This window comes from Megascapheus bottae, chromosome 10, assembly GCF_031878675.1.
Source record: "Megascapheus bottae isolate mThoBot1 chromosome 10, mThoBot2.hap1, whole genome shotgun sequence".
Lineage (NCBI taxonomy): Eukaryota > Metazoa > Chordata > Mammalia > Rodentia > Geomyidae > Megascapheus > Megascapheus bottae.
Genome location: NC_143518.1, coordinates 36,323,288 through 36,339,255, shown reverse-complemented (window position 1 = coordinate 36,339,255; position 15,968 = coordinate 36,323,288). Strand labels below are relative to the sequence as shown.

At 39.8% G+C, this 15,968-nt stretch overlaps 2 protein-coding genes across 2 annotated transcripts; both read right to left on the bottom strand.

Moving 5' to 3' along the window:
* Positions 1-6,428: 6,428 nt before the first annotated feature.
* On the bottom strand, positions 6,429-7,373 carry LOC150058058 (olfactory receptor 10C1-like). The gene has a single exon (XM_090341617.1). It carries the CDS (start codon positions 7,371-7,373, stop codon positions 6,429-6,431), a length of 945 nt encoding a protein of 314 aa, XP_090197743.1.
* Positions 7,374-14,690: 7,317 nt separating this feature from the next.
* On the bottom strand, positions 14,691-15,702 carry LOC150058057 (olfactory receptor 6N1-like). The gene has a single exon (XM_090341616.1). It carries the CDS (start codon positions 15,666-15,668, stop codon positions 14,691-14,693), a length of 978 nt encoding a protein of 325 aa, XP_090197742.1. The 5' UTR covers positions 15,669-15,702.
* Between the last annotated feature and the right edge of the window lie 266 nt (positions 15,703-15,968).

The window sequence follows — 15,968 nt, the reverse complement described above, 5'->3', positions numbered from 1 at the left end:
TTAGACTTGATGATCTTAGATTCTTAACACTAGAAATTTTACAACATATTTATCCTTCTATGAATATAGGTGTCTAATTTCAAACCCATTTCATATCTTACCTCTCAGATCCCCAATCAAGTCCTGAATAGCTTATGTCTCCTTCATGCCAGGCTCACTGTGTGGTCAGGAAGGAAGATTAAATCGAGGAGCCTTTTCTCCTCCTCAGTGAGTTCTGTTCCCATAGGCCAAGTCCCTAGAGCTAACACTAATGATGTGTGGTTACAAGAGCCCCAGAGAAGGAAGAGACCCTTACGCCCCAAGGACAGACAGGAATTTAGTACTTCAGTCTAGGCTCCTGGGAGGGCACTTAGAGATAGGTTGGATTTGTTCATGTGGGCTCAGAGGATGTAGTCTATTTTCTCACATTTTTTATTTCAGTACTGGGGTTTAAACTCAAGGTTTCATGCCTGGCTAGGCAGGTGCTTTCAGCCATACCCCTGTCCTCATCACTGTTTCTTGGTACATTTTCTTCTCATCTCTTGTGGCTTCTTCACATAGGCAGATGTGTCTAACTTTCTCCTTCTGAGAAGGGATTTATCAGCAATAGGAAGTGTTTGTGATAAGAACTTCTTACGCTGAACCAAAGCACGAGTTGCAGACCACAGAAATCTTCATTTGACTCATGGTTCCAATGCAACACCATTCACTGAGCTTTCACTAAGCAACTGAACTGTGAACAACAACACACGAATTGACTGATATTCATTTCGCACAGGAGGAAACACAAGTACACAAACACTTAATAAGGAGCCCAAAGTCACACCCATCCTTGCGTCTACATTTTGAACCAGGCTGACTCAGGCTCTGTAATCATCATTTATAAGTGCTGCAAAGTCCTTTGTGTAAGAAAGGTCACAAAGCCCCCACTTATCTAAAGGCTTGTATACCTGACTGCTACTCATTACTTTTGTATTCTCAGCCAGGATTCTTTGACTTTAGTGTTTTTTTTTTCTACTCCTGAGGCTTGAACTCAGAGTCTTGGCACTGTCCCTGATCTGTTCATATGGTACTGAGGAATCGAACCCAGGGCTTCATACATTCTAGGCAAGCACTCTTCCACTACAGCACATACCCAGCTCCCTCTCTCTCTCTCTCTCTCTCTCTCTCTCTCTCTCTCTCTCTCTCTCTCTCTCTCTCTCTCTCTTTCTCTCTCTAATCTATATTTTATCATGCCTATGTGTGTGCTGTGAGAGCTGAGATACAATATGAAAGCTATACTAACTATACTAATTTGACATTTTGTTTGTATTTGTTGCTTTGCATAGCAGGTATATATAATGGATGTTTATGCAACTTCTCCAGATAATGAATTGGGTCTGAGGAACTTAACCATCAGGCAGCCTTATTTAATTAAATGAAACATACCTGGGCTCTCTTGAGAATCAACTGGTAAGTGGATATCCTTCGGTCTGAGAAAAGGAACACGTTTATTGTTTAGCAAAGTGGACATTTTCAGCATAGGAGAATCCCAATCCATGGAATTGTGTGGCACTTCAGTAGAAGAATATTAGAAAAGGAGAGTCATCATAGGCCTTTTGAGTGATTCAGGGAAGAGCTCGAGGGAAGCAGAGCTTACACTGTTTGGGGTATATCTTATCTCAACATCAGACTAGATCTATAATCAGGAGAGATAGGGCAGTCACTCACTTTAAGAGAGGAAGTTTATTTCTGATTTCTATAATAATCTTGTTTATGTCTGACACACACACACACACACACACACACACACACACACACACACACTATGACAGTTACAAAATAACCTCATCTGATTTGGGGCTCTCCTGTCAAGCAACAAGATGTATGCTACCCTGCCTGACTTTAAGGTAATTTTAGATTTTGATTGTGTCATCCCAAATCACTTCATGTTAAATATTAATTTTGCCAGTGTGCTCTTCAGTTTCTTGTGTATGACATTCCTCAGACATCTAGATGTCACTCTGGATCAAGTTGACAGCAGAGTGCAGACCTCCAGATGGCTTTCTTCACGACATAAACATTTCATAGAAAGTTATTTAAATAAGTAAAAACTCTTATACTCTCATGCTGTTTACATTTTTCTTTTCCTTTCTAGAATGTTCCCTAGACATGTCATAGAACTGGGATCACAAAGGCAGAACCAAATAAAGGTAAGAATCTCTGAGAATAATTAGGCAGAAGTAGGAATAATATGATATACAATGTCTAAGAATAGATATCAGCCTGTAAATCAGAAAAAAATAATTGCAAACCAACATGAAATTGCTTTGTGACCGTTTATTGGTTTGTCCTAAACCTATACTTTGGGCTAAATTGACAATTTAGCCAACATGAAATTTGTCAGTCTATTCTTACGAATGCCATATGAATACTTTAGGTCAGGGCTGAGTAAAATTTTCCTTAAAGGGCAAAGCAGTAAATATTTTAGGCTTGTTAAACTCAGCATATACTACCACTCAATTCTGTCCCTATAGATTAAATGTAGCCATTTGCAGTGTGTAAAGGAAGGCATCTGGATGCTTTCTGCTAGAACTTTATTGATAGAATATAAATTGCAAGTTTTATTTGTACCAGAGGCAACAACAGTTGAGTCCATGCTGTATACACACACACACACACACACACACACACACACACACACACACACTTCTGAATAACACTTATCTAATTCTAGTGTTTGAAGAACAGTCCCTGCTTCATCTGAACAGATATCTGTGCCTTTCTCAAGGTCTTCATCCCAACAACAGCAAAATCCTGAATGCATAAAGAAAAATACATAGTGTCATGGATGTTTTCCTTGATTTGGCTTTCATGTACTTTTAAATGGACACTTTCAGAGCCCTGTGTCTATGCATGGGGTTCTTTGAACAGGTGAGAAGTGGTAGTCGTGTGAGGGACTGTGGTGGGCAGGAGTCACTACCATGAACCTTCCCAGGGCAGAGAACACAGTCATACTATCATAGGAGTCTCCTTTTAAGGAAGGAAAAATACAAACTAAGACTAGCCCATTTACTAAGAAGGAAATAAACTATATTTTAGGGGAAACCATAAAGTATATAATTTGGAAATCAGTTTATTCAGAATGTTTTATAACTTGTTTTATTATTTTAATGAAAAGGCATATGGTATCATTTTAAAACACTGTATAGACTAGGCAATTGTGACATTATCACCTTTGGTTTAGGAATTCAATCTGAATATTTGTGAAGAGCTTATACAGATTTACCACTCCCTGTCTTGCCCCATTTTACTTCTACTTTTGAAAGGGTACTAGAGAAAGGTTTTGGATTCCAATTTGTGTTTCCTCAATAAATCAAAGTTCAATTTGTAATTTCTTCTAAAGTGCTGTCATTCTCCTATGCCACTCCAGAAAATACAATTATTTCATCAATCCCTTGGTGTCTGGCAGAAACACCGACTTTTCACTAGTTTTCTGTCTTGGATATGCTTGGCCTTAGGACACCATTGCTTTCCATGAACAATTGATCTTCAAGTTTCCATGAGCACCAATTTGAGTTCAACAGATGCAATTTCATCAACAGGTCAATTTAGCAAGATTTTTTGGCATGAATATATTCTATCTCATTGTAGCAGTTAAAATAATAACTTTCAAAATTTATAGTTTTTTGTCTTAACTATATCTTAGTAGATACTTTATACATATTGTTGCTGCAATAAATGATATAAATTTGCTGCTATGTTTCACTGCCATACAACAGTGCAACTAACTTTATTCACTAGTACTTCCTAGCTAATGTTATTGGAAGTAGTATTAGCCATTAGTCTCATTTTGTCTTTGATCCCAAAGAAAATATCTTTCATGCTTTTCCCTTAGTTCTGCTACCTGCCCCCACCCAAAAGTTATTTATCACACAATGAAAGTTTCTCTTAATAGTCTTATTGTTATTTCTTATTTTCATGAATTATTGTGGACTGTCTTTGTATTTCTACATTACATGAGATAACTGTTTGAAGTCTTTTGTATGCTGAATGGCATTAGTTTCCTTTCTAAATGTTCAATATACCTGGGTACTACTTGGATATCAAATCTAAGACATTGTTGCATACAACAATTAAGACACACATACCAAGAAACTTTATTGGTACAACAAAATGAATGACTGCATATCAGATGTGGGTGGGTACAGGCACACCTGATAAAAATTACAATGGATATCCTAATACCAAGAGTATTTGAGGTGAAAATCAAAACAAACCAACAAACAAAAACTTGGTCATTTTGGCTTAAATTTGCCTTAGGATAAGAGCTTTCCTTTGTTCTGAACTTCAGGTATATTCAGTCATATTTTGTGTTAGTTCATGAGGTTGACAGTAAAATGTCTCACCAGACAAGCCTTGGAAAATTCTTGGCAGAACACATTTGATACAATAAGAGGTGTATTTATGAAAAATACAGACCCCCAGAAAAAGGCAGTGGCATGGAACTATTGTCCTTTTCCATTATTGACTTGGAAAATAATTGCACATGTGATTTCTACTAGTATTGTTTTTCATTCCCAAAGGATTAATCTTCCTGGTATAATAATATTAAAATACATTTCCCTTTCCTTCAGCCCCAACAAATCACAGAGCAGAGAATATAATCCAGATCTGGATGTGGTGATCACGAGGAAATTTCCCCATAGCCACACTGTCAAACCTCAAGTTGAATAACCTGTTAATGATGAGTAGTTTAGAATTGTAAAATAGTCATGATTTTAGGGTTACTGAAGTGAGAGGCCAGTACTACGGTATGGCCTCTCATACGCATTCTCTTCTCTGTGTATCTTTGCTCTTAAAATCAAACAAACAGCAAACCGTTCATTATTAAGAGACAGGAAAGACAAAATGTATTTGGGCTACCACTAAATATATTACTTTCTAGACATTTTGTTTTTAAGAAATTCCATTTGTGGGAAGATTGAATTTTTCTCCTATAATGTAGATCTTCTCAATTAATTCAGAGCGCCTCTTTGTAAATAATAACTTGAGAAGCCATACAGCAATTCCTACCCTATGTCAAAATGAATAACTTCCCTCTGTTTATCCAGAATGTGGCCATTGGTAAGACAAGCATTCATATTTCTATCTCATAACCCTCCCTAAAAAGAATGAGCTTAAAGTTTCCCAGGTATCCTGGGAAGAAATCAGATGATTCTAGAACTGATTTCATTAAGGCTCTCTCCTTTTTCTCATAGCACAGTGGCTGCATTAGTAGTTCTCAAAATATGGTCCAACAATAGCAAAAGAAGCTTTCCCTGGGAACTTTCTAGAAATATAGATTATCCACCCCAGGAAGAATTTCTAAATCAAAAGTTTCAGAATGAGGGATTTGGTGAAGGAGGAGGGAGAAAGAAAGACCACCCGAATGATTTGTATTATTAATAATACTGTAGTTTAATGTAATTTACAAAAGATTAAAAATGGACACAGCATAATGTCAGTGGCTTAGGAGGCTGAAATTTGAAGGCTGCAGTTAGAAGCCAATCTAGGCAGGAAAATCCTTGAGACTAATTAACCACCAAAAATCCAGAAATGAAGCTGTGTCTGAAGTAGTAGTCTTAAGCAAGAAGAGCTCTGGGACAGTTCCAAGACCCTAAGTTCAAAACCTCCAAAACCATCACCACCAACAAAATGGAATAAATCAATAAACAATAAACTACTTTCACTGATAAAAATCTGAAGAAAAAGAAATTTCATTTGTATTTTCAATAGAGCAAGGGCCCTAATATCCTGTGCTATGAAATCTGCATGCTTAATAGAGGAAGAGAACACTAGATAAGAGTATTGTGATACCAAAGTTTGAGGCTTGGGGAAAGTATCAGAGTAAACTTCCAAAAGAGTGACTGGGGTTTTTCCCATTACCTTTCTGTCAATCAATACATTTCTTACTGCTTTTTATCAAGTCTTGTTACTGTACACACTCACAGAGCAAACCTCAACAGTCTGATCGTTGTTGCTACTGCTAGATGATGATGATGATGATGATGATGATGATGATGATGTGTGTGTGTGTGTGTGTGTGTGTGTGTGCGCGCGCGCGTGCGCTCAAAGAATAAGAGAGACAGAGAATGAGGGAGAAAGGAAGAAAGAATTGACACCTCAGAATGATAAATAAAACTGTAAGCTCTTTGAAAATGTATTTGTTTTTTAACCTTCTCTTAGTTTTAGTCTACCTAAACATGGATACTTTGTCCTACATTTTTATTTCCTCAGTTGTGTGTCTTTTTTTCTCCTATCAGTCATATTACCCTTTTTTTCTACATGTCTCAATTTCTTCATTGAGATGTGATCCTGATACTTCCGATTGTACATTTCACAAATTATTTCACTAATTAATTCATTTCCTTGTTTGAACAATGAAATCCCATGATTGCCATGTGGATAAATTCTGAACTTATCAGACTTCAGAGTCTATTCAACACAGCCCTAATCCTCTGAGTAACCCTTTTAACAGCTTCTTTCACCTCCTTGTTGCGAAGAGTATAAATAATAGGATTAAGAAAAGGCGTAAGAAAAGTGTATACCAAAGCAATAAGCTTGTCTCTGCCTTCAGCTTGGATCTCAGCTGGTCCCACATACACAATGAAGGCAGAGCCAAAAAATAATGTCACTACAATGATATGGGAGGAACAGGTAGAGAAGGCCTTGGCACGGCTGGCAGCTGAGGGCAGCTTCAGCACAGCTTTCACAATGCCTCCATAGAGACCCAAGATGAGAGCCAGATTGCATGTGTTGATCATGCCAATCACTGAAATATAAACCCGAGCATGCCAGCTGGTGTCTACACATGCCAACCTCATTAATGGTGCCAGGTCGCAAAAGTAATGGGCTACATCTTTCAAACAGAATGGCAGAGAGGCAGTGAGGCCGGCTGGCACAAGTGCAGCCGAAAAGCCAGCCACCCAAGTGGCCCCTGCTAACCAGAGCTGGACCTGTCTGCTCATGAGTGCATGGTAGTGGAGTGGGCGGCAGATGGCCAGGTAGCGGTCCAGTGCCATGATGCCCAACAGGTAGCACTCAGTCATGCCCAGCGAGTGGAAGACATAGAGCTGGAGGAAGCAGGCGGCCGAGGGGATGGGAGAATGCCCGTGGAGCAGGGTGTGCAGCAGAGTGGGCACCGTGGTGCTGACGTACCAGAGTTCCAGGAAGGACAGGACACTGATGAAGAAGTACATGGGTGTGGACAGTCCGGAATCTGTCTTCACCAGGATGATGATGAACAAGTTCTCTGCCAGGGTGAGGAGGTAGATGCACAGGGTCCCCAAGAAGGCAAGAGGTCTGAAGGTTCTGGTGGTGGTGAAACCAGCCAGGAGGAAAGTGTGGGTCCAGGTACAGTTGGTGTGATCCATCATTCCCAGTAATGAGGGTTTAAGGCCCAGGATAAAGCAGTTTCAGTTTCTCTTTGACAATTTCTCCAAAATACAAAGAATAGAACACAGAAGCCAGAAAAGGACTTGCAGGTTTTTGAAGCAACTTGCCTAGCTTTATTAACCAGGAATAGAATATTAGAAATCAGAAGGGATTTGTTCAATATGTATTGCCCCCAGAGTTGGAATGGTGGTCTTTGATTCATAGAGCAGTGCTTGCTCTACTGGTTTGACTGGGACACCAGGGTCAGACTGCAGGATTTTCTGCACATTCCATACCAAGAAACAAATGCAAAGAAAATTTTGCTTTCTCCTGGAGTCTCTCCCCAAATGTACCTTAGTACGTTTTGAGACCAACAGTGACCATAAGCTCTAGCCACCGCATTCAGTCATGTTAAAGTGAAAAGGAGAAAATGTGCCTACGAAGGCTCAGCTTTCTGGACTCATCAAAGTCTAAAAAGGGATGTGTTGGGCAAGAAAGAAATGGGGATACTCTGAGAACATTTCTCAAAGCTCTGAACTGAAGGAGATGAAGAGGAATCTGTGAACAGGTTAGATACGTGGTACCGAAGGAAGACTTGGATGAGACCTTCTAAAGGGGAAGGAGAGAATGTCTAACACCAGGCCCCAGCAATGGAGGCTGAGAAGCTTTGTACCACAAAGGAAGCATTCTTCTTGGAGAATTGCTTTTGAAAATTTGTTTAGTCACTAACTCAAGATGTGCACTGTGGCTGATTATTTCATCAGTCCCCGCCCCCACCTCCTGCCTCACTCACTTTTTTCTTTAAATATCAGCTTCTTCTTTTCTGAAATGAAAAAGGTTTAGAAATTGGGGTATGGATTAAATAGAGTACTGGTTTGCCAAGTGTGAAGTCTTGGGTTCAATCCCAGTATGTTAAAATCAACAAACATATCAATAGATTTTGTGAATCCAGTCTCTAAAATGAAGAGGTTTAAATAAGATGCTGAGGAAGCCCCTTATAAACCCATTTCCTCTAGTCATGGGAGATGGCTGTCAGGCGAGGGTGGAGACTGGAGGTCCCCGTGCCTGTCCTTGGTTGTTTCCGGCCACAATCATCACCTGATAGGCATCCTTCAGGAAATGTCAAGGTCATCCTCCAGTTCTCTTCTCCAGCCTCTCTCACCTCTTCTGCACCATCTCTGCTCAGTAGCTTACTGTGGTGATGATAGTATAACCTGGCATATCCTTAGCGTCCTTTCTACTCCAAGACACCTTGCAGGGTTATAGTGCATGGTCCTGAGAATCTGGGTCTCCCACAGGTTCCTTGACAGGCTCCCTGGAGGGGCTGAAATGAGCTCTCTGTGTGGATCCCTTTGGGATGGGAAGTTAGGTGTGGAAAAGTGAAGCAGGTGGTTGTTATTTCTCAGGTGACTTGTCTCAACTCTGGAATCCTCATGTGGGTTCTGGAATCCCAAGGTAAAGCCCTCCTCTGGGCAACTGGAAGTTTTGCAAGTACCACAGAGCGTGACATTAAGCAGAATCAAAATTTGCATATTCTTGGGCATGCATGGAGAATTACAATGAGGCAACCAGGAAGGGGACTTCAATATCTTACAGACGCTCTTACAGATTTCCTCTGTGCCTACTGTCTGTGTTTCCATCACCCCGCACCATGCCACTTCTAGCATGTGCGCTGTGCATCATTCCAGTCCCTGTGTACTAGATATCTAAACACTGCTCTGAGTGCAGTGTTTCAAGTTCTGTGAACAGATTGCTTCTTTTACTTAGATTACTACCTCCCATTTTTTACCTCATCATTATGAGATGACTCTAGCTTTGCCTGATCACTTTTGTTTATATTTATACCTTTGATACTTTTCATCAAAGCATGTTCAAAAATCCACAGTATCATTTAGGAATTTTTGCCAAGAAAAAATGTAGCATCTGTTTATTAGAAATGAGCAGATTTTTTTTTACAGCACTGTGTTTTGAACTCTAGTTCTCTTGCTTATGAGCTAAATGAAAGGATCTCCAAGATATGGAAACACAAGCTTTATATTGTGTGATTGTTGTTCTTAATGTACTTTGTTATTTCTCTTCTCTGTTGTTGCTCTATGGTTAATCTCATATTATTACAGTATCTGATTTTGTTCCTGGAATATTGTATATATGTTTATTTGTTTATTTGAAATAAGAAAGGGAAGGGGGGAAAACATGATGAAGGGAGGGGTGGGGGAGGGAAATGGGGACAAAAACAGGAGAAGGGGTATCAATGTGTGAGAAGTAATGCACCTTCTATCTGGAAAATATAACTGTAACCCCTCTGTTAATTACAATATAAAAGAATTACTGAAGTATGCAAAAAATCATTCATTTGTATATTTAATACAATATTACAGTATATTCTTTGCTTCAGATCTTACCTTAACAACTGAAAAATATATGAAATACTGTCCTTTCCCTTAAGATATTTACTGTAGATTGAAAAGAGATCCTCAAATTATCCATTGTAAAACATAGATAGGTTTTCTCCCCAACCTTCTCCTGCATACATAAGAGATTTGAAATTTCAACTTAGAGCAAGATGTGATATTTCCAGATGTCCAATTGTTTCTGGCAAAAACACTGAGATGAAATTTTATGGGGGAACATACTTCCTTCTGTTTGATGGAGGATGAAATAACATAGTTGTTTTTAAGGAACAGTTAAGAACATTGAATCAAATTATATAAGCATTTGCACTAAGATCTAGGAATCCCAGTTCTAAAAATATTGACATACACATGTATGTCTACATACATATACACTGATGCATCCAAGTATTTATTACAGTGATATTTTTAATAACCAGAAAATAGAAGAAATATAAAAGTTCACAAAAAATGGTTCTATCTCCAGAGTTTCTTAGTGAGAAGCATGAGAGCAGAAACAAGCATGAATTTGGGGCCTTGTATGTGACAATGGGGGTTATATCTTCTACTTGTACCTTCCAGGTTTTCTGAAAGAAACACAGTTCTAAAAGCAATTCACACTATCAAAGGAGGCCTTTGCCAGAAAAGGTGATCACAAAGGAGCAGAGGAGTGGCAATAGCGTTTTCATGAAAAACCCTTTTAGTTGCTGAGACTTACAGTCATATTACTTGCTGAAGCAAAGGAATTAAAAAGAAAAAATTATGTAACTAAAGTGATAGCTTGTGGCCATGTGGCATGGTGCAAGATAACAGCTTTACACCTGAGCTCCAAGACACTGATTCGAGCTCCTCCTTTTCTGCCCAGTGAACTACACAGTGAGCGTGATGCCTTTTATGATTGGTGTCTTCTTATTGTCTGTTCTCCTAGTGTCATTACCTACACATCAGTATCACAGAGAAGTTACAGTGGACACTTACCTCAATACATCACCCTCGGAGCTACAAGTCAGCTCCTATCCTTCTCCTTTCACAGGACATTTACCAAAATGATTCTATCTGTAGGGCACGGCGTAGTAAAAACTTCCGTTCTCAGATCACAATTAACCTAGGTCCCATGTGACCACTCAAAGGAGATGAGTGATGGTCAGGACTCAGTAATTCTCTCTCTCTCTCCTCTCTCTCTCTCCCTCACCCCCCCTCTCTCTTTCTCCCTCACTCTCTCTGCTTAGGATATCCTAGACTATATATTTTAAAGTGAGAAGATGAAGATGAATCCCCCCGACTCATTATAACATTCCCCTCCCTGCTTGACCTCTAAAGAGATAGAAATTTTAAAATTTTTCTGAGAACTTAAAGATTGCACAAACAGGATAAAGAGCAACCCACAAATCATATTATCTAGATGAACATCTGGACCCTAGCTAACCGCAGAATGCTCCCCTAAAGTGAGCCAACTTCCTTGATTCGTCTAGCAACTAGCAATGCATCTCAGCCTATATCCCCAGGCTTGTGGTTTTTGCCTTTAAAAAGACTGAAAGAACCCCAAAGAATAGCTCCTCTAGGCCCCACTGTGACGAGTGCGTGTGGATGAGTTCCCTGCCTGGTTTGTATCTTGCAATAAACCTTGCTGTTGCATTTCAGACGCCTCAGTCTCGGTGGTCTTCCTTGGGGGGCCCCTTCTCTGGGCACTTCAAAATGATCCAAAGGGGTTCCAATACAGAAAAAAAAGACTGTCAAATGAAAGGCAAGTGCAGTTTGAACAATAAATTTATGAAAGACAATTTTTCCTGATGGAGTTAAAGAACTGTGTTTCCCAACTTTTTGGTTGTTAAAACCTTCACTATTAATTCACTCTTTTGTTCAAATATGAATGAATACCAAGACTTGTGCTAGAAATCAGTGGTGTGCTACTTACTGCCTTGAATTATGATGGTAACTATTTATGTCTCCACAATAGGCACCCATATGCCCCAGCTTCATTGCCAAGTGTGGACTCCACACCTATCATCATGGCCAGGGACAAGCAGTCTCCAGCCATTCTTACTGATCCCACCTCAGAATACTATCTTTCCATGTGTTCAGAATCATACCTGCAAAAATAAAACCAATAAGAAGTCTGAATAAAGTGAAATGCAAAAGGAGAGAAAGGATAGGAGCCCCAAAGCAATTGACGTGGCAGGCCAGAAGAATGGAGCATTTCACCTAGTATTTTTTTTTAAATAGACTTAATTCAAGCAAGTAGCACTCCGGATTCACAACCATGATTTTGGACATTTAGCTTAACAGATGATTCATTTGGAAGGGAATGTTATCAGGTCAACTAACCTCACGCCTGATGCAAAGTTACAACACTTCATACAAGACTAACCTTTCTCCCTGCCCCTTTTCTTTTGTTGGTTGTGGAGCTTGAACTCAGGGCGTAGGAGTTGTTCCTAAGCTTTTTTTGCTCAAGGATAGCACTCGACAACTTTGAGCCACAACTCTGCTTCTGGGTTTCAGGTGGATTTTTGTTTTTGTTTGTAATTTTGGGAGATTAAAGTCTCACTGATTTTCCCTGCCTAGGCTGGATTTGACCTGGGATCCTCAGATCTCAGCCTCCTGAATAGCTAAGGAGTAACCATTCTTAAGCAAATAAATCTCCACTGCTGAATTATAGGCAGAACAAGATTTTTGTAATAACAGCCAATATTTGTGTAGTTGTTAAGATTCTGTTATTGTGCCTGTTTTACAGCTAGGGAAACTGAAGCACAGGGAAGTTAAATGCATTACCTAATGTGATAAACAAAGTAAATGACAGAATTAATATTTAAACCCATTCAAGAAGGCTTTGAAGTCTCTTCATGGCCACTGTGCTGCCTGTCTATATAACAAAATGAATTGGTTTGCTGCGCACTTAGTATCTCATTAAATTTTTAAAAACCTTTTGTTATAGTTCTTTTGGGGGATGTAGGGGGAGGGAAATGGGGACAAAAACATGAGAAGGGATATCAATATGTAAGAAGTAATGCACCTATTACCTGGCAAATATAACTGTAATCCCTTTATACATTACCTCGACCAAAAAAAAAACAAAAAAAAAGGAAAAGGAAACTGAGTTCAGAAGAAAGTTAGTTTCTCTTCTCAAGAATTTTATAACCGAAAGTGGCCAGACTTGGCTTTGGATCTATGTATTTCCCAGGCATTGGAATATTCCAAATTTATCCTTTTGGCCTGGGTCCCTGCTTTCCTAAGATGTATTACCATCATAGAAGCCAGCCATTCAATTTGAAAAGAGAGAGTGAGGGCAGCAAAGACTTGCTAAAGTCATTTAGCCATCTGGAGTAGATTTAGGGTTGAATCTATGGCTCTTGGCGACAATTCCAGTTATCTGTCTAATTTCATTGTGTAATAGAGGGATGAGTGGGATAATTCTTTTCTGTTCAGAGAGATATTATGATGACTTCATTTAAAATATATTGTAAAGCAAAAACCACTGTTTCATGCATAGGGATGACATTTAAAAAAGTAATGATTTTCGGTTATTTTTAAGTAGGGAAACCTATGAATGAGAAAAAATAGTTTTCAAGAATCAATGAGAAATTTGTTATTGAACAATGATATAACATAAAATTGTCCAGAGCTGAACTGCCATTAGCTGACCAGTTACAGTGAACTGCTTCTCAGTTGCCAGTCTTTGCTTACAGTTAAAACAACTTATGAGTATGAAGTTTTGTATATAATCTCTAATTATTGAAAAATGTATTAAGTTTATTTTTACCCAAAATGCAATTGATTATGATAGAGTAGTACTGAACAAGTAGTTATATATCAACAACAACAAAAAACTTATAGTCCTAGTTTGCCAATGTCTTAGTCCTGTTTTTCTCACAAATTACCTTATTATTTCTCAGCAGATATTTGGTGGTGAGGAATTCACAAATACAAAAAAAAAATGAAAGAGTCATCTTTAAACTCTGCTGAGCAGAAAAATGGTGGGTAAAATGGAGAAAATTACTCCAGGTTTTGGTCATGAGATGAGGTCCTTATCTCTAATTTGTATCTCACTCTTTTTATATGTGAACACTTCATGTATAAGTCTTAGAAGTTTTTTATGCTGGCTTTCTGCTGTTCTTCTAAAATATGGATCCAAATCTTACCTTGTTTTCTTTATATTGTTACCAGAGCTTGAATCCAGGGTCTTTTACCCTTGGTCTGCTTTCTTGTTCACAACTATCACTCTACCACTTAAACCAGGCCTTTAATCTTATGTTTTGTTATTTAATTGGAGATGGAGATGTTCAGGGTTTTCTGTGTTGGCTGACTTTGTACTGTGGTCTTCCAGGTCGCAGCCTCCTGAATTGCTAGAATTACAGGCGTGAATCAACATTGCCTGGCTATGATTCCAAATCCTTTTTTAGTAAAAGAATATTTCATGGTACTGAAAGAAATCTCAGAAAACAAACTTAATCTCAATACTATGCTTGCCCCATAAGAAAGTAAATTGTTTTCACTAGCTTCCAGCCACTGGATAGAAAGTTCTGCCTCCCCAGAGTTGTCTTTGGTCACACCATCACATGATAACTCAGGATTTCTGGACTCCATCGACTGGAAAATGTTTTGCTGTGGTTTACTGCCCTGCCATGTCACACAAGCTATAATTTTATTTCTTCCATCAGCCTGGTATTCTAACCCTCTTAAGGCTTTCTCCAGAAGTACTTAGTTAATGTGACATCTCCTAGCTCTGGTCAGTCTCTTTCAGAATTGCACAGCCCCATTAAGTCATAGTTTCTACTCAGATATCGACTCTATGACAGTGATTTTATCTTTTTGTCCATTATTTTGGGAACGTATTAGAGACAAAAACTATCTTCTCCATGTTACCTCTGACCAGTCCGGGCTTAGGTGTTTCCAGCATATGGACTAATGAATGAGCTGATTACTGGGTTGTTATGATAGCCATAACAACCCAGGATGTGGACGGTGCCACATCCAGATAGCCCTAATCCTGATCCGCACCCTTTTCCCAGCCTCCTTCACCTCCTTGTTGCGAAGGGTATAAATGATGGGATTGAGAAAAGGGGTAAGAAGGGCATAAACTAAGGCAATAAGCTTGTCTGTCCCTGCAGGTCGACTCCCAGGAGAGCTCACATAGACAGTGAAGGCAGAGGCATAGAACAGGGCTACTACCGTCATGTGGGAGGAGCACGTGGAGAAGGCCTTGGCACGGCTGGCAGCTGAGGGCAGCTTCAGCACAGCTGTCAAGATGCCTCCATAGAGTCCCAAAATAAGCAAAAAGTTGCATCCGGTGGCTATACCAATCACTGCCCCATGGATCTGAGCATGCCAGCTGGTGTCTACACATGCCAATCTCATTAATGGTGCCAGGTCGCAAAAGTAATGGGCTACATCTTTCAAACAGAATGGCAGAGAGGCAGTGAGGCCGGCTGGCACAAGTGCAGCCGAAAAGCCAGCCACCCAAGTGGCCCCTGCTAACCAGAGCTGGACCTGTCTGCTCATGAGTGCATGGTAATGGAGTGGGCGGCAGATGGCCAGGTAGCGGTCCAGTGCCATGATGCCCAACAGGTAGCACTCAGTCATGCCCAGCGAGTGGAAGACATAGAGCTGGAGGAAGCAGGCGGCCGAGGGGATGGGAGAATGCCCGTGGAGCAGGGTGTGCAGCAGAGTGGGCACCGTGGTGCTGACGTACCAGAGTTCCAGGAAGGACAGGACACTGATGAAGAAGTACATGGGTGTGGACAGTCCGGAATCTGTCTTCACCAGGATGATGATGAACAAGTTCCCTGCCAGGGTGAGGAGGTAGATGCACAGGGTCCCCAAGAAGGCAAGAGGTCTGAAGGTTCTGGTGGTGGTGAAACCAGCCAGGAGGAAAGTGTGGGTCCAGGTACAGTTGGTGTGATCCATCATTCCCAGGAATTAGATGTTAAGGCACAAGATGAAATAATACAAATCCTTTCATCTCTTCAAGAAATGTTTCTGATGACAAGACAAACAAATGTGATCACCTTAAAGAGCTTGAACTGTGCTCACAAATTGAACTGTGCTCAAATAGAGGAACTGTAAACTTAAAAGCCGAAATGTATTATATCATCATTGCATCTAGAGGTGACCTCACTTTATTCTTGTCTATGTTGGGATATTGAGCTCCAGAGGTCTAAGAAACTACATTCCTCCTCTACATAACTGTCAAAAGGAGAGGGAAAGCAT

What these genes read in the sequence shown, in the direction of transcription:
- LOC150058057 (XM_090341616.1), bottom strand. Translation starts at nt 15,668, where the DNA reads ATGATGGATCACACCAACTGTACCTGGACCCACACTTTCCTCCTGGCT.
- LOC150058058 (XM_090341617.1), bottom strand. Translation starts at nt 7,373, where the DNA reads ATGGATCACACCAACTGTACCTGGACCCACACTTTCCTCCTGGCTGGT.